General features: G+C 38.5%; 2 protein-coding genes across 3 annotated transcripts; one reads left to right on the top strand and one right to left on the bottom strand.

Moving 5' to 3' along the window:
* Positions 1-919: 919 nt before the first annotated feature.
* Positions 920-3,948, top strand: LOC110898335 (homeobox-leucine zipper protein ATHB-22). Its single transcript, XM_022145106.2, has 3 exons — positions 920-1,115; positions 2,366-2,700; positions 3,248-3,948. The coding sequence occupies exons 1-3, from the start codon at positions 1,004-1,006 to the stop codon at positions 3,530-3,532; spliced, it is 732 nt and encodes a 243-aa protein (XP_022000798.1). The 5' UTR covers positions 920-1,003; the 3' UTR covers positions 3,533-3,948.
* Positions 3,817-10,602, bottom strand: LOC110898334 (sulfite exporter TauE/SafE family protein 4). Of its 2 annotated transcripts, none has more exons than XM_022145105.2 (12): positions 10,338-10,602; positions 10,106-10,265; positions 9,257-9,391; positions 8,611-8,672; positions 8,461-8,506; positions 8,319-8,371; positions 8,143-8,229; positions 5,440-5,490; positions 5,108-5,347; positions 4,809-4,902; positions 4,269-4,409; positions 3,817-4,188 (listed from the first exon to the last, which is right to left on the bottom strand). In XM_022145105.2, the coding sequence occupies exons 1-12, from the start codon at positions 10,491-10,493 to the stop codon at positions 4,106-4,108; spliced, it is 1,308 nt and encodes a 435-aa protein (XP_022000797.1). In that variant the 5' UTR covers positions 10,494-10,602; the 3' UTR covers positions 3,817-4,105. The 2 variants fall into 2 exon arrangements, with proteins under 2 accessions (XP_022000797.1, XP_022000796.1); XM_022145104.2 differs by having other exon boundaries at positions 9,191-9,391.
* Between the last annotated feature and the right edge of the window lie 14,814 nt (positions 10,603-25,416).

Here is a 25,416-nt window from a genome sequence, read left to right on the forward strand (position 1 = left end):
TATTCTTCCCTACACCCTACACCCTACACAGACATTAGTTTGAGTGTTTCACTAAATGAGAAATTAGGATAACTTTGGACATAAATCATTATATGGAATTGTTATTTATATAATTGTATTTTTATTGAGTTTGCCTTCTATTATGTGAGAATTTCGCAACGAATCAAACCATGTCCAAAACAAAGCTAAGATAATAAGACATCGATGCTCGAAGTTCTGTGCTTGAAGCAGATAAAGTAGTGAAAATTGGAAGGGAAACGAGCGGAACATGTGAGGACTTGTTCGATATAGGAGAAGGGACAAACATTGTAGTGGTATGTATGTGGGAGACATCCTTAGATATTGTTTATCTAGACAAAGAAACCAGTGGGAACCCTAAGGGTGTGCACGGTGCACCCTAACTCGTACATACGCACATGGCGTGGGTGATGAGCACACTTGACACATCGTCAACGGCCACTTGTGAGCCCAACTTACCACTGGGCATGGGGTTCGCGTACCCACTGTATAATTACAAATGATACATCATATATGTTTTATTCATCATATAAGAAGTCTTTTGACTTCAAAAACATTACTCAACATTTTGTGTTTGTGTATGAAAAAACATGATGAATAAAACAAAACATATATGAACTCTCTTGACTTCAAAAACATTACTTCAACGTTTTAAACCATTTTTAGAGAGATAGATATGATATACAGATTGAGTCAGAGGAGGCATGCATAATTAAGGCATAGTGTCAGTTTGTGTTTGTGTATGATCTAACCTAGCTTCTTTCTGGGACCACCTTTTTAACATATTCTCCTAACCCTACTGTTTACTTGTCCCACCCTTCATCAACTCAAACATACCCTTTAATTTCTTCATATAAATATCACACCTTTCTTGCACCAAAAAGCACCATCAAAACACACACAAATATCACACCTTTCTTGCACCAAAAAGCACCATCAAAACACACACACACACACACTACACTACACTTTACGTGTATTTAGCATGGACTGGAATGATAGTATGAATCCCAGACCGTTTATTCCTCGACCTGCAGCGCAAAGTTCGTTTGCCTTTCTCTACAACTATAACAATGATCACTACGTATACCCACCTGGTAATTCAATTCTCACACCTCCATTTACTTTATAAGTCTTTGTTTTAGATAATAGATCATCCTGTAACTAAATATTCTTCATCATCAAGAATTTTAAAAGAAAGAACATTGTTCATCTATTATCCAAATTAGTAGATTTATGTGATAATTAGCATAAAGAAATTACTTAATTAGGGTTCCGCCTTTATTCAATTCAAGGCAGTGGCGGAGTATTATGGGTGCCCGGGGATGCACCCGCCCACCCCAATGTTTCGGTTAGAAGTGTATAAGTTCCGATTTTTCGTCCGAAAATTTTATAATTATATGGGATCGCCCCCCGATTATTTTTCTTAAATTGTATATCCTAAATATTTATAAACTTTATATATAAATGATGGGTAGTTTGGTAAATATATACTTTGTTTTATTTGAAACTGTTATTATTTAACCCGACTTGAATCGAATAGCCAATCCGACCCGACCCAAAACATAACGATAGGAAAAAAAAATTTGGGTCCCATCACTTTACGCCCACTCGAAACTTTTGGTCAAGCTCCGCCACTGATTCAAGGGTTGCATTTTAATAGAACTTAACTCAAGATCTTCAAATTAGTTGAGCATGGTTTTAAAGTGTGTGAATCTATCTTTCATTTTCATTTTACTAGTTGCTTTGATTTAGATTAATAATTGCTTGGTCAATCACCCGAGTCGATCTATGTGAATCAAGAGCTTGTTTGACACAATGAAAAAAAAATTCAAGTAGGGGGTCTCAGCGGGAGTAGCCTTTCTCACCCTCTCCATACCCTACCAATATGTTATGTGTGTGATTCTACTGGGTACATTTGTTTGTATGTATACATGATTAAAATTGGTTTTATATATGTCAAAACAAAAGGGCATCATGATACTATTGTACATGCGACTATAGTATTTTTTTTTTAAGTTTGAAGACTCGTAGCATTATATATAAAAGTATTTTCGAATAATAATAACTAATTATATACATTATTGAAAATGTGGTTTTTGGCATTTGAATTATATAAAGGTGCTATGGCGCTTCCAGACATTATCAATAGCAAGTAGGTTCAAATCCTTCTTCCTCAAAAGCAAGTTGTTTTCAAAAAGGCTTACATAACAGCCTCTCAAAACATGTTTTTTTAACAGTCCAATAAAGTTTGAAAGCAAGTTGTTTTCAAAAAGGCTTATATATACACATACAAACATACATATTCTATATATCTAAGGTTGAATCTTATAAAACTTGTAAACAGGAATAGAGGAGATGAGGCATCAAATGATGCAGGCACCATTGGCAATGATGGAAATGAGCCAAAACGAGTACGAAAACAGCAATCAAGACAAGAAGAAAAGGTTAACAAGTGAACAGTTAGAGGCACTGGAAAACACTTTCCAAGAGGAGAAGAAACTTGACCCTGATACAAAGATGAAGCTAGCCCATGACCTCGGTTTGCAGCCCAGACAGATAGCTGTGTGGTTCCAGAACCGACGTGCTCGATGGAAGACTAAGCAACTCGAGTGCTTGTATGATACCCTTAAACAAGAGTTTGATGCTGTCTCTAGGGAGAAACAAAAGCTTCAAGAAGAGGTACTATGATCAAACCCTTCAACTGTAACTTTACACAATAGTAACCCAGTTTCTCACTTGTTCTACTAAAAGCTCTCAAATTACAGTTTGACTTTAATATAATAAAAATGAAACTTGTTTATTATTTAGTGATGTTTTTCTTCACTATTACCTCTTACTTAAAGGTAATTGAAAAAAAAAATCCACTTGGGAACAGCCCACCAATGGTGTTGGTGAGTTAGAAAGAGTTTAGGGTAGTTGGAGGTCAGGGGTTTAGTCCTCACGATGTGCATGTTTAGCCGTTTAAAAAAAATTGAAAAAAAAATGATCGCTTAATACTAACCAAGATTCATATATGTTGGCCAGGTCTCACTTAATTAAAAAAAATTACATTGGATTAGAACATTTAATTAAAGTTGAGTGACTTTAGCAAATAAAAAAGCTTTGAGTGACTTAATTTGAACACTTCGGAAGCTTGGATACTAAATAAAGTTTTCCCCTTTTGTTTTAATGTATATTTTTTTCCTAAAATACACAATTTCTCAACTTCTATTTTGATCCCTTAAAGGTGTTAGCACTGAGAACAATACTAAAAGAACAAGTTAGCAAGAGACAAGGGGCGGGCTCTAGCACCGGGTACACTTACATGTCTGGTGAAGAGACTGTTGAGAGCACATCCGCAGCCACCAACCACCACCATCATCAGCTGATACTCGGTCAACATCAGCCTGTTGCCGCCACCACAGCTGCCATGGTCACCGTTGACAGCAACGATATGATGAACTATGATCCGGGCTCTTCAGTGCCTACTCCATCTTACTCTAACTGGCCAGTTCTTCCGTCGTATCCATAAACTCGTAGAACTAGTAGCTAGCTATCTATTTGCTTACATGACTTAGATCATAGATCATTCAGGTAACTTTTTTTTAGTATTGTTAGCGAGTAAAATTTAAGAAAACATGATCTAGATCAGAGTTGTTGTCGCTCTAAATTTTCGCAAATACATTTTTGGCGTTTCTTGTTTGTAATTTGCGTGGTGAGTGTAGCAGGGGCGGATCCAAGTAATAAACACTGATGTAATGTGATAGTAGTAAGAACTTTATGTGTTATTTACATATTATACACAAGTGGTGTATCTTTTAGAGGAAACTGATAAGTCCATTACCATAACATGCATCAACCCTTTTCAAGCACATAAAAGATTCTATTCGGTTTCTTGACGATGGCTAAAGAGCCGAACTTGGAACCCTAAACTCTAACCATTAAACCTAATAAGAAGTCGGTTCTAGATATCGAAGCTATCTAAAAACAAAACTATCCTATCTAACCATGATAGAAACAGAAACCAGCTACATTCTTTTACATGGAACACCATGTTCCATCACTCTGCCCTAATTTCCCGCTTGTTTTGACATGTATTCTAAACCTATTGACTGCGGCAAAACTCAAGAAATCCCATGAACTCATGGTTATTGATCATCCTGATGCTTTTGTCCACACCAATGACCCCTGTGCATATATTGATCCAAGTTCATAACCGTACATCTTCTCAAACACAAAGTAGAAGAAAAGTGGATTTAGAAAGTTACCCATTGTAAGAGCACTGGCAAAGATGACTGCTGAAAGAATGAATACTATAAGTGAAGCTCTCTGTAGAAATGCAACAAGTCTTCTTATGAAAAATTGACCCCAGAAGCCGGCCATAATGGATACCGCCATCAGGTATAAAGCTAAAAGCGAAAAAGATACATAGCGTGAGCGGGTTTATCTCAAACCGGTTAAATAAAAAAATAGCTAAAAGTGGAACCAGTGTGATAAGCCAAACATGTTAAGGGAGTTCACTCAAGTCCATATTTTTCATGCATACATCTTCCTAATCTTTTATTAATATTTAGAATATCACTGTAATAATACTGTTTTTGTAACAACAATTGAAGCATTATTATCTATAAAAAAATCTGAAAAATGGGCCGAAAAAAAAGTTTGCCGGTAAACTCAATCTGTTTCAGACCTTACTAACATGTGACCCATTTCGACACATTACCCCTATACCCTACCTGCCCATACACCCTTGGGTCAAGTTTTCATGGACAAAACGGATTGAAAATAATTGGAGGTGAAGATTATACCATGGGGAATTGGGAACCGCTTTAGAAGGTAAAACTCGACCACTGATAACGATGATGAAAACATCATCACAAATGTAGCTGTTGCACTTGCAACCTATACAACACCAAGATGGTTTATATTACCAGACTTTTTTTGTTAGAGAAAGAAAAAATATAATTAAAAAGTAGAAGCAAGGTTCATGTGCTTCACATTTTTCACATGTTACAATTGTATCATAAACTTAATAACACTTTTTCAACATGGTACAGTTCTTTAAAAAAATGATTTTTTATATTTTGTATTGTATCGTATTGGGTACCTGTGGCATGACCCCGATCTCGAGTAAGAGAGGTCCAAGAATGAACCCACCACCCGACCCCAACAGGCCACCAACGGTCCCACCCAAGACCCCACAAAATGCACAGAACATAAGTTGGGGCGCAGTCCAGTCAATTGCAGCCTCACAAACTGATTCAGGGTTCCCAGTGTCTCTTCTTTTTTTGCTTTCTTTGTACAACTTAACGCATTCATACCCAAATGCAGCTAGTGCTACTGGGAACTGCACAAAACATAAATAGGCCTTAAAATGTGCAAACATGTGTTACATGTGTGATGATTTGAATATGTGTTATCATCATTAACTTCAAATACCTGTATTATGGTGACTACCCAATATGATGTACTGCATGCTATTAATCCATTCTGCAAGGAAGGATAAGTGGTGAAAAATCAGATGTTTTACTTCTCGAATTTGAATTTCCATGGCGAGCTTAATGTTTTAGTATGAAATGCTTGCTGATGTAATATTATTTCAATACATTAAGAGAGCATTTCACTTAATAGGAACCAATTTTCTTCAATGCTCTACTAAAATCACATGTATATGTATATCTAACTACAAAAACCACTCAAGTTACTATACTGTTGTTGTGACACTACTAGAAAACTTGGCGTTTCCGACGCCAAATTTCGTCAGAAGTTCGTACGAAACGGCTTTTTCTTACCAAAATGATTTTGTCGGAAAAAAAGGGCCGTAGGAACATGGGCGTGCACACATACGCATACACATATAAACATACACATATACATACACAAATACACACATACATAGGGGTGTGCATGGGTCGGTTTGGGTCGGTTTTGACCAAAAACCATAACCATAACCGCGATGTCGGTTATTGGATAACCATAACCATAACCGATCGGTTATGGTGGTTATGGTTATTCGGTTTTGATGGTTATTGCGGGTCGGTTATGGGTGGTTAACCGTGTATTTAGCTTAGCTAAAAATAGCTTAATTTTTTTAACATGGAATAAATTGTTATTGCATATTTGTATATATTAGTATATTACATAGTATTAAAAAAATATATATAAACTATAATACTAATACCAATTATTATTATCGAATATTCAAACAAAGTGATATGATACATTCCATAAATTTAAATCAACATTCAACCAAAACCATAAAATGATATGAAAAACCCATAAGTACTAAAAATCTTCAATAAAAAACATCAAATATTAAAAATATGGTGAAAAGTCCTAAATCCTACAAAGATTTATTACATGTCGGTTCGGTTCGGTTATGGTGGGTATGGAAAAAATGATAACCATAACCGACCCGCTACTTTCGGTTTTCAAAAAAACCATTAACCGACCCACCGGTTTTTTATGTGGTTCGGTTTTTTCGGTTCGGTTTTGTCGGTTAATTCGGTTATGGTTCGGTTAATTCGGTTTTTTGCACACCCCTACACATACATGTGCACAAACAAATGCGTATACTTACACACACATACATAATATAGACACATACACATACATACATAAATAACAATAGTAATAAGATAAAGGTAATTCTTAAAATATTATTAGAAAATAAGGTTAATAATAATAATTGTAACTAAAAAAAACATTGTTTATGACGAAAAGTTAAAAATACTAAGACTACTCCCATTAGTGACCCAACCCAACCCAACCTTACAATAAAATATGTATTTCTCTCTCTTCCACCTACACAACCTAACCTAACTCAACCTTTTACACCCATTAGTGACCCAACCCAACCCAACCCAACATTTTTTACTAACAAATATGATTTAAGTTTAAATTTATTCTATAAATTTATTATAAATAATAAAAATGCTTATTTAAAAAAAATTATTTTAAATACAATTTTTTTATTAAAGCTAATAAAAAATATTCACGTCATCAAACATACTTAATTAGATAGATAATTTAAGTTACAAGCGTGATACAAGATAATGTTAGATTAAAAAAAACTTTAAAAAATACCTTTTTTTGTTAAAAAATATTTTTTAATAAAATTTATATATGAATGTTCACAAAAAAAAACTAAACAAGACTGTGCTTTTAAATTTTTAAAAACATTGAAATTTTATAAGTTATTATTAATAATCTAATTATATACAAACTAAATGATTTAAAAGAAAAAAGGAAATAATAATAATAAATACAACCAATAAAAGGGTGACAAGTGGCTAAGTTGGGTTGCAACCTTGGGGTCACAAGCACGACCAGGTTGTGGATTTTGTTTGCTTTTTTAATTTTTTTTTAATCAAAAAGCCATGACACTACTTAAAAAAGACACCAATGGGAGTGGTCTAAAGTTCATTGTTTTCTCGGAAATTTGTAGGAAGCTTCCGACCATTCAATTTCAAAAAAGATCATCTCATCACTACTATAGTTTTGTCACTATTATGTGTTATTGGTAGTTTACTGCAATTAGTTTTGGTACTTTTTGTCATGTTGTTTTGGATACTTTATTTTATTTAGATACTATACCTTTTACATGTAGAGGAATGGTTTGTCTCTATCCTTAACATCTGAGACCCTACCAATAGCTTTTGCTATGAGTGAGATGTTACTTGGTACGTTTGTTTTTTTATTTGGTCATTTCGTCAGAACCTTAGGAAGTTCAGACCATATTTTTTCGTTGGAAATTTTCCCTTTTCTAGTATGGTGAATTCTTTTATAAATGTTACATTTTTTGTGAAAATTTTCAAGTTTAATCTCAGGGCTAATAATGAAGAAAAAAGAGTCACAAAAATTAATCAAGTTTCATTTAGGTCGTTCAAATTTGTAATGAAATTTGAGTAGTTTTTGTTATTAGAAAAAAGAGTATTAGTGACTTTACTGGAACAATATTGAAACTTGGTTATTATTTCATGATATACCCTTATTTAAATGTGTTTATTGGGGGTTTTCCCCTAAAATTGTTACAACTAAAGTGGACTTTGAAAACAGAAATGAATATGTTTGACTCTTGAAAGTCAAACCTATGCTGTAAATTTTGGCTGGAGATGAAAATGAATGTGAAAAGCTGCTTACCTTCATGATCTGAAGAACTAGAAAGGCGATCCATACAACTATTAGTGCCGTAAGCATCTTCCAACGTAAATTGAACAGAAAAATTTGCTGCAAATTTTGGTTAAAAAAAAAGATTACAAGACTTAATAAGTTGATTAAAAAGATGAAATTAGTAATTTGAAGGTGACAACGATCACCATTGGCGTTTTCTCTTCTTTAAGAATCAGTGGCTCGTGTGTGTCGATTAGCACTAAATACAAAAAAACACCAAGCCAAAGAATAAGATTCAAGGGATATGCATATGACTAAATGAAATCATGAGATGTTCATTCGACTCACATTCCCCCCGAGAACTGACGAATGCTCGTGGTCTTTCCATTTCTTTCTGCCATAATATCAAGAAGAAAAAGGGTAATCATATGATCAAAAAAGTTTTGCCTTTTATTTATACTTGGATGCTATAATCTGAATCAGTATAATCATTTTCACCTTCACTTTTGTCTCTTCCTTCCACATTTCAATAGCCTTGAAGAAAGACCTTATGGATGTCCCTATCAACAATATATCATTACACAAAAGTGAGTTGATGTTTGCCTAATGGACATTTAAGACTCATTTTATATGCTAAGATCAAGAAAGAACAATTATTTCTCTATGATCCTTAGAAATTCGTAGGAAATTGCATAGATAATGAGAATTTATAATTAATATAAACAAATCAAAAGGGGTAGTGGCACAGCTTGTTGCCCGTTTACCTTCTATCTCGATGTAATTTCCATTTGGAAACCGTTTTAAAATATATATTACAAAAAAAAAACCTAGAGGGGCGTTCATTTCAGAACCAAGAATATGTTGAGAAATGTCAAAACCGCATAATTCACTTGTATGTATTGCTTTGAATGTGATACTTAACCACCCCACTTTCTTTCTCCCACTACTTTGATTATCTTCTATGCAACGTGTACGCGGTTCTTGCAGTTCTTAACATATTATTGCTTCTGAAATGATTGTCCCCCTAACCCGATAAACCAAAACTGAATCTCTAACGATAATTAACGAGAAACTTTACCTGAGAAAAGAAGAATGGTGAGAACAGTGATAAGCCAGTAAGGGAAAACAACACTAAGAGCCACACCAAGAGTGATTCCAAGCATAAGCATAGGCTGAAACAGGAGTGCTAAATCATAATCAAGAATTGGCACTTCTCTGCATGGATGTTGCACTCTTAAATTGTACCAAACTGATGATGCTGATGCCCCCATTATCATACCTTCATCACACCCCACATCAAATTTCAATCATAAACTCAAGAATTAATTATATGGTTAGTACCTGGGATTTACTTGTTTTTCCATTTTCATGCCTATTTATTGAAAATTACACCATTGGTACCAACTTTTAGAAATTGTTTCACCGTTAGTACTTGTGGTCATTTGTAGAATTAATTACAAGGTTAGTACGTACCTATGCAGTTAATATCGGCGATATATCGGTCCCCTAATAAAATATCGGTCAGAATATCGGTACCAATAATATCGGCTATATATGACCGACATAACAGATATATCACCGATATTTTACCGATATATCACTGAATTATTAGTGTTAAATTGCTATATATATATATATATATATATATATATATATATACATATATATAACTTCTTCATTATATTAAAATTACCGATATCTCACCGAGATAACCTATATCTCAAATATCGGTCCTTGACCGATATCTGATATTTTACCGCATTAACTGCATAGGTACGTACTAGTGGTGAAACAATTTGTAAAATTAGTACCAATGATGTAATTTTCAATAAACAGGTATGAAAATGACAAAATAGGTAAAGCACACGTACCAACCATAACTATGTAACTAATTCTTAACTCAACATATCAATCAAGAAACCGAGTAACAAAACCCCTGTTCTCGGTTTAACTAATTCAATCAACAATATCAAAACGAAAACTGAAAACATACACTTAGAAAGAGCAGCAGCAGACTTTGTATCGAAACCAACGATCAACGTAAGCATCGGAACAAAAATGCCACCACCACCAACACCTCCAACTGTTCCAAATGCAGACCCGAAGAACCCGATAACCGTTGCTAACAAAAGTCTCCAATTAAACTCAAATTCCTGAATCATAACAATGAAACATCAATTTAATCAACATGGGGTCGTAAGAATTGTTACAATGATAAATCTTACGGGCCAGATTTTGTCTTCGGGTTTGAGGGATAGGGAATTTGGGAAAGAACGTAGAAAAGGTTGGTGATCGTAAATGTGGGCGGTGAGGATGTAAACGGTGAGGGTGATGATTGAAAACAGGAAGAATAGAAAGAAAGCAAAGGGTCGTGTCGCCATTGATGTTGGTTTTTGAATTGATTGTTGTTGGTTTAGGCAAAGTGGATGTAAGGTTTCGGCTTTCGAATAATGGCGTCAATTTATGGAGGTGGGGAGGAAGGTGGAGGGCGGTGTGTCACGTGTGATTCAAATATAGAAAAAATAATATAACCTAGTATGATTTCATATTTTCGTTGTGTGATGCAGCCATAATTCGGTTGGTATCAGTTTGATTTGTTACGATAATGGTTTAGTTTGTTACAATTAGGAGTGTGAATATACTGGTTTGGTTTGGTTTTACCATTAATCATAATCATAACCGGTTATGGATTTTCTTAACCATAACTGAATTTCAATTATGGTTAATTGGTTATGAAGTCGGTTATGGTTCGGTTTCGGTTAATTTTGGTTATTAACCAAAAACTTTAACTAAAATTAACTTTTCTGCTAAAGTTAAAAATTATACGCAAATGGGCCTACAAAATAAGAATGAAAGTCATTGTGTTGGAGTTGGCTTGGGCCTTTTTATAAGACAACCAAGACTACACTTTATGACAACTCTACTTACCAAATGGTTTAACATGTATAAGGCCTTGTGACAACTCTACTTACCAAATGGTTTAACATGCATAAGACATATAAGACATATCGTTCTAGCCCACAAGCATCCTACTTATGACAACTCTACTTACCAAATGGTTTAACAACCTACATGAGTCCAACATATGATTATTCATCATTTGGGATCGTTCTAAAGGAAAATGCTAGTGGGGGCGCAGCTTGCGCCCCTAGGAGCGCAAACCAGAGGAGACCCTGCTGGAGTGCAACTCAGCAGGACAAAAAAAAAAAAGAATAGGTGCACGGTATCTTTAGCCGCGGAAGGGATTTGCTCATTTTCAGCCCCAGATTCAATTCTGTGTTCCGTTTTCGCTCCCCCACTCCCAATTGGTAAAATTAAGGTTTTACAAAGACTTGTAATCATTCCCACCATTCCCATACGATGTATATCTAGCCTGACTCACACGTTAATTACCTTAAAATGCCATTTCATCTTTGTTGACCCAATTATCCCAACTACTTCCATTGTTGTTTAATGAACCATGCATGTCTACTAAACAACATCTCATAACCTTGTCGTACTATAAATTACCCATTCATTCTTGTTTTCCATTCCACATGTACACCTAAACATAAATGTACCTATTTGAGAGTTTTGTTCACAAGTCACTTACCCCGAATCCTCCAAGTTCATACTCGTTTCCTTGCCTCTTTTAGACTCATTAGCCTTCGGTATTTGAATCCATCTTGACATAATTCTTATCCTTTCATGTCATCACATTCACATCATTGTTAGTATGCGATCCATATTAGCAATCATATCCAACCCTTGTGTCACATTGACTTTCATTAGTCAATCTCTAACATACATAAGACATAGATTCACCACTAGGGGTGCAAACGAGCCAAGCCGAGCCCGAGCTTGACCAGGCTCGAGCTCGAGCTCGTTTAACATATGAAAGCTCGGCTCGATTCGAGCTTTATTTCTGAAGCTCGAGCTCGGCTCGAAGGTAATTTTTCAAGCTCGAGCTCGGCTCGGGCTCGACTCGTTTAGTATTTATTAATTAATTAATATTAATTATAACCATTATTATACATATAATTTAGTTATTTTTTTATATTTATATAAATGGTAATTGTTATTATATAAATATATGTTTAATACATTAATAAAAATATATAAACAGAAAGCTCGATTAGGCTCGCGAGCCGGCTCGAGCTCGATAAACAAAGCTCGGGCTCGGGCTCGGGCTCGTTTAGTAAACGAGCTTGTTTTTAGGCTCGGGCTTGAGCTCGAGCTCGTTTAAGCTCGGCTCGTTCGAGCTTTTTTCGAGCCGAGCTCGAGTAGCTCGGCTCGTTTGCACCCCTATTCACTACCACATTGTTCATAATTCAAGCAATTCAACTTACCATCATGTATGCCAACATTCAATTTAGAAACATATATTCATATTGATATATTAGACCATGTCAATTACATTTGCATGTTGTAGGACACATACAATCATATGATCACTTATGTACATGCATATACACACATAATCAATTCCACACATACTAGTGCTTCCATGATCCTACAATTGGCAACACAATCCAAGGTTAGCCAGTACAACATAGTTCTAACATTATTACTTGTTAGTAACTTCATATGCCCCACAATTAGCACAAATTCAGTTCTTAATCTCAACTAAGCAATTAATCAAACACATGGTGTACATGACACCATTTAAGCATAGGGTAGAAACTCTTAATTGCATATTTCTACCAAATCATACAAGCAAATTCAATTCCCACGTGAATTCTATCTGAATCACATTCCGTATGTTATTTTACTATCAATTACATCCGTTACCACATTCCATTCATATTTGTCAAGTTCTTGCATACCAATTCGCGTATCATCATCATCTAGACATTTCATCAAACACTTGGGTGCGTACAAACAATATGAAAGGCACAATATAAAACTAATTCATGTCTACTTTCCTAGCTCATAACATCATCACCATGTTTTTAACCAAATTTCCAAGAATTAACATATATTTGGGCTCAACTATGTAACACCCCAAAACCCGAATGTTTATATTTATTAAATTGTCACACCCCCAAAATCCACACGCGGAGTATCACCGCTTGGAGGCGTGACTGACCAGGATCTTAACCACCAATCATATTGAACATGTATTATAGTTAAGTATAGCGGAAGCATTTAAGCAAAACCCAAACATAAGTGTTAACGTATGAAATATCATAAATATTGAAATAGCATTCACGATCCTTTGCCCACAACGACCTGCTCCTCCCTGTGCAAGCTCCATATGTACCTAAGGTCCTGCAAGGCATGCAGCAGAGAGTCAACAACTAGTTGAGCGAGTTCACAGAAAGTAAGTTCAGTAATAGAATAGTATAGCAAGCATTGCGTTCGTTCACCTAATCATGCATCGTATTAGTTCGTTCATTATTCATGTATAGTATTGGTTCGTATCGCGGGCCCTTTCGGCATGTATGCGAAGATTGGGGTTAATACTCCCAAATATCCTAGACTATGTATATTTGTATCGCTGGCCACCCTGGCATGTGTGCGAAGTTCTAATATGTTTAGTTCGCAGCCTTCCCGAGGCATGTGTGCGAAGATCAGTCATAATTATCGCAGCCAACCCTTGGCGTGTGTGCGAAGATCTGTTCAAATAGGTATACTAGTCTAGCTGTATCTTATCATTCACCACCCTCACCCTGAGGACTCATATCATTATGTTCCATTAACTAAGTATGTACGTATAATTTATTCAATCCCATTCCCACCCTGGGAACCCCATGCCTTGGCTGTGTGAACTCACCTTGGGTTGCTCGGCAGATACACAAAGAGAGAAAGAGAGTTCTTGCACTAACAGTGGTCAACCACGTCCTAACAGGGTTACCACATAAGTCAGGTTTGGTTCAAGCATTGCACGTATGTATCGCATAAATTAACACGTTGCAAGCATGCAAGGATCATGGTAAACACGTATGAATCATAGCAAACACGTATAGCACGTTTATCAGTCAAAGCATATCATAATCATACTTGTGTGTCTCGGATGGTTGGGCCATTGAGCTTGTGCGAGCCCAACCATCTTGTGCAAGATAAATGTCTAACCCAATAAATACCCGGCCCAACATATAACGAATCAAATAGCATATCGGCCCAACCAGATAAGCAGTCCAATAACATAACAGTCCACAAATTCAATCATTTGGCCCAAACGGTTGGGCCTGTGACAGTGTAGGCCCAAACAGATGTACGTGCAAAGGTGGTCTCGAGTCGCAACCGGCGATCTCGAGTCGCAACCGAGGATTACGAGTCGCATCCGGAGATTACGAGTCACAACAGTAGGTTGCGAGTCGCAATGGCTGGTCTCGGTTCATCATGGTCCGGTTACGAGTCGCAACGGGACTCGCAACCATGGTTCCGGCTAATGCTGTTGTGGTCTCGAGTGGGGTACCGACTCGCAATCTGAGTCGCAACCATGCGTGTAACAGCTTTCCTGAATTCCTTAAATAACAATAACAACTAATCCGTGATTTCAGCAAACAGGTTCATCAGTTTCGGAAACAGATCAAGCATGATAATTAACAGTTTCAAAATATGGCAATTATCGATCAAATAGAGTCTTTAGCAACATATTTACATAAACTCTATGAACCCTAATCGAACATATGAATAGTATTCAAGAACATTCATATTGTCATCAAGAACAGTAGCAACTAAATCAAACAAACATGCAATCGGATTATCAAACCAGCCGATTTTAACTAGCATGCACCCTAGCCTATGTGTAAATAAATCTGTTAATATGATTATCAATCCGTTCGAGCTATACCAACACTATCAGATCTATACATGAGCCGATTACATGAACATCATCAATCACATACAATAGCCCTAGATTATCATGCAAGAACATCATCAAACATGAAATCATATAACATCATGTATAAACAACCAACCATAAACACTAACCGATTCTAGAGTGTGCACGAGGGATGATCCGATTACAAGGAACTTCGAGACTTGAGAGGGTCGGCTGCCTAGGGTTCCGATCGAGAGAGAGTATGTGTGTGCTCTTGATTGCAATGTTGTAAAAACTAGAACCCTAAGGTGTGTGTGTGCATATATACGTAATAGGGAAGTGGGCCGAAACCCCACTTGAGTGATCTCGTGGTCTCGAGTCCACTAAATGGACCGAGTGGGTTTTTGTGTAATCAAATACTATTTGGTTTAGGCAACATATCACGCAATCACATAACCATGTAACACATAACATATCATGTATTCGTTCAAGTAACATAGTTCACGTGAGCATATAACGTTACACAAGATAAGTCTAGAGTACGGGTTGTCACATTATCCCCAACTAATTGGAAATTTCGTCCCGAAATTTGGTATGCACTCACTGAGGGAGCTAGGTAAGTTCAATCGTTCACTGGTTTTCCTGGGGTGTCACATCCTCCCCCCGTTGATCTGGAATTTCGTCCCGAAATTCCGAAGTAGTAGCTTCAGCCTCAGTAGTGGTAGCATTGGTTTCGAATAACTGGGGGTACTTTTCTGTCATCCTGTCTTCACGTTCCCAGGTGTACTCTGGGCCACGTTTGGAGTTCCAACGAACTCGGACAAGAGGGATTCTCTTGTGTTTGAGGACCTTCACATCCCGGTCCGTGATTTCCACTGGTTTCTCGACGAACTGCAACCGCTCGTCGATAGTGAGTTCCTTAAAAGGAATGATAAGGTTTTCATCTGATAGACACTTCTTTAAGTTCGATACATGAAAGACATTGTGAACTGCCTCGAGTTCAGCTGGTAAATTCAACTTGTAGGCTACCTTGCCAATCTTTTCTATAATTTCGAATGGTCCGACGTACCGCGGATTTAATTTGCCCCGTTTGCCAAAACGAACCACACCCTTCCAGGGTGAAACTTTCAATAAAAACCCGGTCCCCGACCTCAAATTCCAATGGCTTTCTACGCTTGTCCGCGTAGGCTTTCTGACGGTCGCGTGCTGCCGCCATGCGTTGTCTTATCTGTGCGATCTTTTCTGTGGCGTCCACTACTATCTCTGGACCCGTAATCTGACTATCCCCCACCTCTGCCCAGCAGAGGGGTGACCGGCATTTACGCCCGTACAATGCCTCGAACGGTGCGGCTTGAATGCTGGTATGATAACTATTATTATATGAGAACTCCACCAAAGGGAGGTGCTTTTCCCAGCCGTTGCCGAAGTCTATGACGCATGCCCGAAGCATGTCTTCAAGTGTTTGAATCGTTCGCTCAGACTGCCCATCCGTCTGAGGATGATATGCTGTGCTCATATCTAATCGTGAGCCGAAAGATTTATGCATTGCTTGCCATAGCTCTGACGTGAATCGTGCATCGCGATCCGAAATAATAGAGATGGGCACTCCGTGCCTCGAAACAACTTCTTTAAGGTAGACGTCTGCGAGAGTGGAGAACTTATCCGTTTCCTTTATAGGTAGGAAGTGTGCAGACTTGGTGAGTCGATCCACGATGACCCATATGGTATCATTCCCACGCTGGGATCTAGGTAGGCCTGTAACGAAATCCATGGAAATTTCTTCCCATTTCCATTGAGGTATCTTAGGCTGCTGAAGTAGGCCAGCTGGTTTCTGATATTCAACCTTGACTCTCGCACAGGTCAAACATTTTCCAACGTACGTAGCGATGTGGGCCTTCATACTAGGCCACCAATAAGTAGTACTAATATCGTGGTACATTTTGTCCGACCCTGGATGTACCAAGTAGCGAGACTTGTGAGCTTCGTCCATCACAAGTTCACGTAGACCGCCATAAAGTGGGACCCAAATACGCCCCGTTACATAGTAGGCGCCGTCTTCCTTCTGTTCCATTTGCTGTCGTGAGCCGCGTAAGGCTTCAGCCTTGACGTTTTCGGGTTTCGGTGCTTCTGCCTGAGCATCTTGTATCTGTGCAGGAAGGCTAGACTGAATCGTAAGCTGTAGCGCTCGCACGCGCTGAGGTAGAGTGTCCTTCCGACTGAGGGCGTCCGCCACAACATTGGCCTTGCCTGGCTGGTACTTGATGGCGCATTCGTAGTCGCTAAGTAGTTCAACCCATCGTCGTTGATGCATGTTCAAATCCTTCTGCTTAAGGATATGCTCGAGACTCCTGTGATCGGTGTAAGTCGTGCACCTGGTACCGTACAGGTAGTGTCGCCATATCTTAAGCGCGAACACATCAGCTCCCAGCTCTAAATCGTGCGTCGTGTAGTCGCGTTCATGAATCTTGAGTTGACGAGAGGCGAAAGCGATAACCTTGTCGCGCTGAAAAGCAGTCTCCTGGGGCTCTCCCCAGCAATAGGTGACACCCTTCTGTGTCAGTAGCGTAAGTGGCTGAGCAATCTTCGAGAAATCCCTGCGTAAACCGTCTGTAGTACGTGGTGCAGGCCAGTTTCTGGTCGAGTCTACCTTGGATGGATCGATATGGATCCCATTCTTATTCACTACGTGGCCTAAGAAGTGGACTTCACGAATACCATGACGAACTTGTCTAGGTAGGGTTTGCACACCCTGTTCATAAGGTCCTTAAATACGGCAGGTGCGTTTCAATAATATCAAACCATCCATCATTTCAACCATAAAGTATAATAGTTAAAATAATTCACTAAACCCAATACGATTGATGTTCAAACCAAACTTTGTTCGAGTAACAGAGACATAATAAGGAAAATCCCAAATCGAGTTATAAATTCAAATATTGTTCACAGCGTCTCCTTGTCCTAACACGAAAGCTTGACCTCTTGCCTCGTTGCCATTGTTGTTGTTGTTGTTGTTCCCGTTGCCCTGGTTATTGTTGTGGTTCTGATTCTGGTTCAACTGCGGGCAATCGCGCTTGTAATGACCTTCTGCCCCACACTGGAAACATCCCCGATTTCCACGCTGTGGCTGCTGCTGCTGTGGGTTCTGAGGAGCTGGTGGTGGAAGTTGCTGGTTCTGATTAGTTGGCCGTGAGCTTCTGCAATCCTTGGCTTCGTGCCCTAGCTTGAGACATCTCTGGCAACGTTCCTTGCGACACCTTCCACTATGGTGCCTGTTACACTTGTTACATAGTGGGTGTATTCCCCTGTATCCACCCTGCTCCAGATTGCCAGATGATTGCTGACTCGGATTCTGGTAGTCATTCGTCCTGCGCTGCTGTGCTTGAGACTGATCGGGAACTGATCCCCCGCTGGAATTCCCGTCCCATTTCCGTTTGTGGTCGTTGGGTGTAGCAGAAGTAGCAGCTGGAGTGACTGTAGCAGTAGTGCTGACGCGTTTAGGCAGTTTATTCTGATCCACTGCCTGGTCGGTGATGCGATGAGCGAGGCGCTGAATTTCCTGTATGTTGTCGAGATTAGCCGACGTCACGTGGCTCTGAATCTCTGGCGCCAATCCCTTGAGATACATCTCAATGCGCTTGTATGGAGGGTCCACCATAGTTGGACACAGAACGGCCAGCTCGTTCGACCGTTTAGTATACGCTTCGATCTCTGACCCAACCATTTTCAGATTATATAGCTCGTCTTCCAGCTTGTGAATGTCTTCACGCGTACAATACTCCCTCTTAATGAGTTCCTTAAAGTCGTTCCAGGGTGTGGCGTTAGCAGCTGCCAACCCTAAGATCTGAACCTGGGCGTTCCACCAAGTCAGTGCTATTCCCTCCAAGGTGCCGGTGGCAAACTTGACCTTGCGAGCCTCAGGGCACTCGCACATTTCGAATACGGATTCTAGCTTCTCAAACCAGTGGAGGAGTCCCACTGCCCCCTCTGTGCCGCTGAAGGAATTTGGACGACAGTCCATGAAATTCTTAAAGGTGCAAACTTGCTGCGCTGGTTGACCTGCTTGAGCAGCTGCAAGTGCCGCAGCAACTTGAGCTTGAACGAGAGCCTCTAGCTGGGCTTGTGTCATGTTGATTCGTCCAGACATGATCTTCATAGTAAAAGTAACGTAAGTAAGAGTGGTTCGCGAGTAGGGCGATGACAGAAAAGTGTAAGCACGTAGGTGTTCTCGTGAAATAAAGTCGTGTGTATCTAAGCGTAATGCGGGCAAAGTTCTAAGCAGTTCTAGCAAACAGGCAATAAACATAAACCTTATTACCTAGGATGTCGAGTCTTGCACGTGGAGCGTAGCGTCGTTGTGGATCGTTGAGAGCACTGTTCTGGTTATAGTCTGGTTTTAATAAAAACGTTTTCCCATATTAAAACCTAGTTCCCTATAACCAATGGCTCTGATACCAATCTGTCACACCCCCAAAATCCACACGCGGAGTATCACCGCTTGGAGGCGTGACTGACCAAGATCTTAACCACCAATCATATTGAACATGTATTATAGTTAAGTATAGCGGAAGCATTTAAGCAAAACCCAAACATAAGTTTTAACGTATGAAATATCATAAGTATTGAAATAGCATTCACGATCCTTTGCCCACAACGACCTGCTCCTCCCTGTGCAAGCTCCATATGTACCTAAGGTCCTGCAAGGCATGCAGCAGAGAGTCAACAACTAGTTGAGCGAGTTCACAGAAAGTAAGTTCAGTAATAGAATAGTATAGCAAGCATTGCGTTCGTTCACCTAATCATGTATCGTATTAGTTCGTTCATTATTCATGTATAGTGTTGGTTCGTATCGCGGGCCCTTTCGGCATGTATGCGAAGATTGGGGTTAATACTCCCAAATATCCTAGACTATGTATATTTGTATCGCTGGCCACCCTGGCATGTGTGCGAAGTTCTAATATGTTTAGTTCGCAGCCTTCCCGAGGCATGTGTGCGAAGATCAGTCATAATTATCGCAGCCAACCCTTGGCGTGTGTGCGAAGATCTGTTCAAATAGGTATACTAGTCTAGCCGTATCTTATCATTCACCACCCTCACCCTGAGGACTCATATCATTATGTTCCGTTAACTAAGTATGTACGTATAATTTATTCAATCCCATTCCCACCCTGGGAACCCCATGCCTTGGCTGTGTGAACTCACCTTGGGTTGCTCGGCAGATACACAAAGAGAGAAAGAGAGTTCTTGCACTAACAGTGGTCAACCACGTCCTAACAGGGTTACCACATAAGTCAGGTTTGGTTCAAGCATTGCACGTATGTATCGCATAAATTAACACGTTGCAAGCATGCAAGGATCATGGTAAACACGTATGAATCATAGCAAACACGTATAGCACGTTTATCAGTCAAAGCATATCATAATCATACTTGTGTGTCTCGGATGGTTGGGCCATTGAGCTTGTGCGAGCCCAACCATCTTGTGCAAGATAAATGTCTAACCCAATAAATACTCGGTCCAACATATAACGAATCAAATAGCATATCGGCCCAACCAGATAAGCAGTCCAATAACATAACAGTCCACAAATTCAATCATTTGGCCCAAACGGTTGGGCCTGTGACAGTGTAGGCCCAAACAGATGTACGTGCAAAGGTGGTCTCGAGTCGCAACCGGCGATCTCGAGTCGCAACCGAGGATTACGAGTCGCATCCGGAGATTACGAGTCACAACAGTAGGTTGCGAGTCGCAATGGCTGGTCTCGGTTCATCATGGTCCGGTTACGAGTCGCAACGGGACTCGCAACCATGGTTCCGGCTAATGCTGTTGTGGTCTCGAGTGGGGTACCGACTCGCAATCTGAGTCGCAACCATGCGTGTAACAGCTTTCCTGAATTCCTTAAATAACAATAACAACTAATCCGTGATTTCAGCAAACAGGTTCATCAGTTTCGGAAACAGATCAAGCATGATAATTAACAGTTTCAAAATATGGCAATTATCGATCAAATAGAGTCTTTAGCAACATATTTACATAAACTCTATGAACTCTAATCGAACATATGAATAGTATTCAAGAACATTCATATTGTCATCAAGAACAGTAGCAACTAAATCAAACAAACATGCAATCGGATTATCAAACCAGCCGATTTTAACTAGCATGCACCCTAGCCTATGTGTAAATAAATCTGTTAATATGATTATCAATCCGTTCGAGCTATACCAACACTATCAGATCTATACATGAGCCGATTACATGAACATCATCAATCACATACAATAGCCCTAGATTATCATGCAAGAACATCATCAAACATGAAATCATATAACATCATGTATAAACAACCAACCATAAACACTAACCGATTCTAGAGTGTGCACGAGGGATGATCCGATTACAAGGAACTTCGAGACTTGAGAGGGTCGGCTGCCTAGGGTTCCGATCGAGAGAGAGTATGTGTGTGCTCTTGATTGCAATGTTGTAAAAACTAGAACCCTAAGGTGTGTGTGTGCATATATACGTAATAGGGAAGTGGGCCGAAACCCCACTTGAGTGATCTCGTGGTCTCGAGTCCACTAAATGGACCGAGTGGGTTTTTGTGTAATCAAATACTATTCGGTTTAGGCAACATATCACGCAATCACATAACCATGTAACACATAACATATCATGTATTCGTTCAAGTAACATAGTTCACGTGAGCATATAACGTTACACAAGATAAGTCTAGAGTACGGGTTGTCACATTATCCCCAACTAATTGGAAATTTCGTCCCGAAATTTGGTATGCACTCACTGAGGGAGCTAGGTAAGTTCAATCGTTCACTGGTTTTCCTGGGGTGTCACATAAATGTTCTCATATGGTACATTAAGAAATAAATAACTAGGTTATTTGTCCTAGTTAAAGTATGGTAGAAACAAATAAGGAATGAAAGTTGTGTCAATTCTAATTAGTGACAAAACTTGAGGGACCAAAAAGGTTAGGATGGAAAGATGGGTTTTAATTATGAAAGTTAACACACATAAACACACACATACGTGTGTTCTAGAAACGAGCAGGAGCTCTCATGAGAGCTCAAGAAACCCTAAACGTGAAGAATCATCAAATCGAAGGGCAAATCAAGGTCTAAATTCATGAATGAACACGGATTAATGATCACCTTCACAAGGGGATCGTAAGGTATGTCTTAAAAGTTAGATTGGTGATCTTTCACGAAGTGGGTTATGATGTAAATTGCGAATTTGTATGAATTGAGAATGGGTGTGTGTTAGAATCATCATATTGAACATGGGTTATGCATGATTTAGGTTAATTTGATGTTTAAGGATGAAACCCATTAGTCATGGTGAAAATGATGACTTGAGTCATCATCTATGTCTAATTCTTGTTGAATGTTGATGTATTATGTGAATAATATGGATTCTTATTAGATGAATTGAAAGAAATGTGATACTAGTATGTTTGATGTTTATGCATGAATGATTCATGTTGATTAGGAAGTGGAAATTGATGAATTATGTATGAGATTAGGAGATTGTGCATGAACTAGTTGTACTTTATGTTTAGAAGGTAGTACATACACCAAGGGTATGATGATATTAAGAAGAACTTAAGTTTAGATCACTAGTAAGTGATTAATAATGTAGTTATGAAGTGGGTTTTAGATAATGTGATGTAAATTGATGATTTACTTATGTTAATGATGTTTGGAATCAAACATGTGTGTTAATGTTTAAAGAAGTCGGATAAGAAATGATAGATTAGCATGTTATAAGGTTGAATGATAAATTCCATATAAGATCCGTGTAATGAAAAGGTTGTGATGAATGATGAATAAGCTAACTATCTTGAGAATGATATATGATAGTTGATGTTTGATAAGCGACATGGAAGCTTGGGAAAGAAGCGGGTCAATTGGAACTTATGTGCACGGGAAGCGTACTCGGATGCAAGGTAAGTTAAGCTTACACCCTCCTTGTAGAAAGCCTATTCATTGTATAGATTATGAATATGATAAGTTTATAAATGAGGTATGAAGTTCCGACAAGTTTTGATACGGGTCGGAACATGTGTTCATGACAAGAAACTAAGTTTGATGGGTAAAAAGGGATAAAAGGGTATTATGGAAATTTTGGTTGCGAATTAATGAAGGAATAAGTTACATTGATGGGATGATGGATAATTAAAAACCCACAAGGATAAAATGGATATTTAGATTTAACGGGTCAAATGGTGAAGATATCACCATTTGGCGATATCGACTAATGAATTGTTTTGTCAAGCGTTGTGAATTCACAAAATGAATAGCGAAAGGAAATTCGTTGCTATTAACGAGCAATTTAGCGGATGAAGTATTAAAACGGGTCATAGCTTTGATCCGAGCCAGGTATATGTAATTAGAGTTATAGTTAAGTAGTGAGATTGGCTAAATATGCAATGAAGTCCTTTGTTGTAAAGGATGGAGCGAAGTTGACAAAAATGCCCTTGATAGGTATATCGGGCGAATGACTTTAAAAGGTTGTTTAGAAACAAGCCATTAGATTAAATGATTACTTTGGACATGTATGAAAGCGAAAAGTATGATCTTTGTGAGTCAAAGTCCTTAAAAATGCGTAAATACCCTTAACGGGTCAAAATAACATTTAAGTGGAAATGGGTTGTGATGTTGTAAGAAACCCGTGTTTGGAACCTTATATGATAGAAAACGTTGAAATAATAAGGTTCATGAGGAATTTAGGCCAAACAATCAAGTTATGTTGATGAATGCATGAACGAGTCAAAATTCGGTAAAAGGGTAATAAGCCGAAGGCTTAAAAGTCCCAAATTTTGGTAGTCCAAATATTGGATTTTTACTCCATGTGATGGAGAATTAAATTACGATCGCGTAGGAAAAAGAATCGGGTAAAACGGATTAAAAACGAGTGAGTTATGCTCGTTTCCGTGAAATCGGGTTATGCTGGGAATCTGCAGCACCAGCATCAACATTCTGTCGAAAACACATGCTAGCGTAGCGCGACGGGCCGTAGCGCTACGCGAGCATGTGCCAGTTTCGCGAAAATCGTTTATTTTAACCGTATACACATTGCGAACCCGTCTGGACCGTTTTTAAACGCGTATAAACTAAGAATGATTAGTTTATTCCTTGTTTTAGGGAAAGTAGATACGTATGAAGGTATGTATGTATGTATGTATGAATATAAGTGGTATGTGTGAATGAATGTATGTGTGTATGTATGCAAGTAGGTATATATGAGCGTATGCACGTATGTAGGCATGCGTGAAGATATGAATGTATGTAGGTATGTAGGTGTGTATGTAGGTAGTATGTGTGTGTATATACATATCCAAGTGAGTATATACGAATGTATGCACGTATGTAGGGTTGTGTGAAGGCATGTAATAGGTATGTATGTAGGCATGTAGGTATGTATGTATGTATGTAGGTATGCACGTATATAGGCACGTACGTATGAATGTAGGTATGTATGTATGTAAGTAGTTATGTGTGAGCGGATGCATATATGTAAATATGTATGAAAGTATATACGCATGTATTCAATGAAAATGAGTATTGACGATAATAATAGCGTGCCTTGTGAACAAAGTGTAACGCAGGTACAACGAGAAAGTCTCACCACGGAATGTATAATCAGATGGAAAACTGGAATGTAAAGAGATAATGAAATGATAAGTCAGCAAGGAGGAATCTTATTTATGCTTATAATGTGTGCTAACGTTATGAATGTATGTGGTGAGCGCAGGTTGATCGGGTCACGGAGGATCATCAAGGAATAGAGATCGAGTACCGAGTCACATGAAGGATTGTACGGGGTTGTCTAAGAATGTAATTTGTTATACATAAGTTATGTTTTATTCTATAATTGAGTTAGTTTGATGTATTCAATATAAAAGAGTTATTTTAAAAGTGAACTTTCAAGTAAGACATGAGGTTTATAATGAAAGAAATTTTATGGCATGAACTTCCGCTGCGACTTTTGTCAATTACGTGTTAAGGTCTTACAAGTTGGTATCAGAGCCTTGGTTTGAGAGAATTAAGTACGAGAGTATAAGTACTTGAACTCAAACCTGTGTGCTCTTGTGATAAAGAACCCGTACAATCCATGACTCGATCAAGATCTGAAGGTAGAAATGGAATGAAAATGTGTATGTATGCATTCATATGAAGAAACTAACGGTTATATTATGTGTAAGGTAAGCATAACTGCTTGGGGAAGATGACCCGTGAATGCGGTCTAGAACCGGCATTAAGGCAAGTGATAAGACAAATGGACCCTAGGTACGTAAATTTAACGTGTGGGCGTATGAAGTGGTATAACTAAGCGAGTGAAAGAAAATTTTAAATGAAACATAATAATGATATGGCAATGAAGTTTTGAAAATGATAGACGTGCCAAAACTTAATTTTTCGGACATAAGGTGGCGATTACACGAAGACACGAAACTAGTATGTGGATTGTGTACCTGGCCAGTACTCAAGAAACATATGACGTTCGTGAGACCGTGATAATTGTTACAGGTATGTCCGTTGGAATTA

The sequence above is a fragment of the Helianthus annuus genome, chromosome 13, assembly GCF_002127325.2.
Source record: "Helianthus annuus cultivar XRQ/B chromosome 13, HanXRQr2.0-SUNRISE, whole genome shotgun sequence".
In the NCBI taxonomy this organism is placed as follows: Eukaryota; Viridiplantae; Streptophyta; class Magnoliopsida; order Asterales; family Asteraceae; genus Helianthus; species Helianthus annuus.

Coding starts and splice junctions, on each gene's coding strand:
- LOC110898335 (XM_022145106.2), top strand. CDS start 1,004: ATGGACTGGAATGATAGTATGAATCCCAGACCGTTTATTCCTCGACCT. Junction 1,116..2,365: donor TCACTACGTATACCCACCTG/GTAATTCAATTC, acceptor ACTTGTAAACAG/GAATAGAGGAGATGAGGCAT. Junction 2,701..3,247: donor AACAAAAGCTTCAAGAAGAG/GTACTATGATCA, acceptor GATCCCTTAAAG/GTGTTAGCACTGAGAACAAT.
- LOC110898334 (XM_022145104.2), bottom strand. CDS start 10,493: ATGGCGACACGACCCTTTGCTTTCTTTCTATTCTTCCTGTTTTCAATC. Junction 8,673..9,190: donor CACCATTCTTCTTTTCTCAG/GTAAAGTTTCTC, acceptor TATTGTTGATAG/GGACATCCATAAGGTCTTTC. Junction 8,230..8,318: donor AAGAAGAGAAAACGCCAATG/GTGATCGTTGTC, acceptor CAAAATTTGCAG/CAAATTTTTCTGTTCAATTT.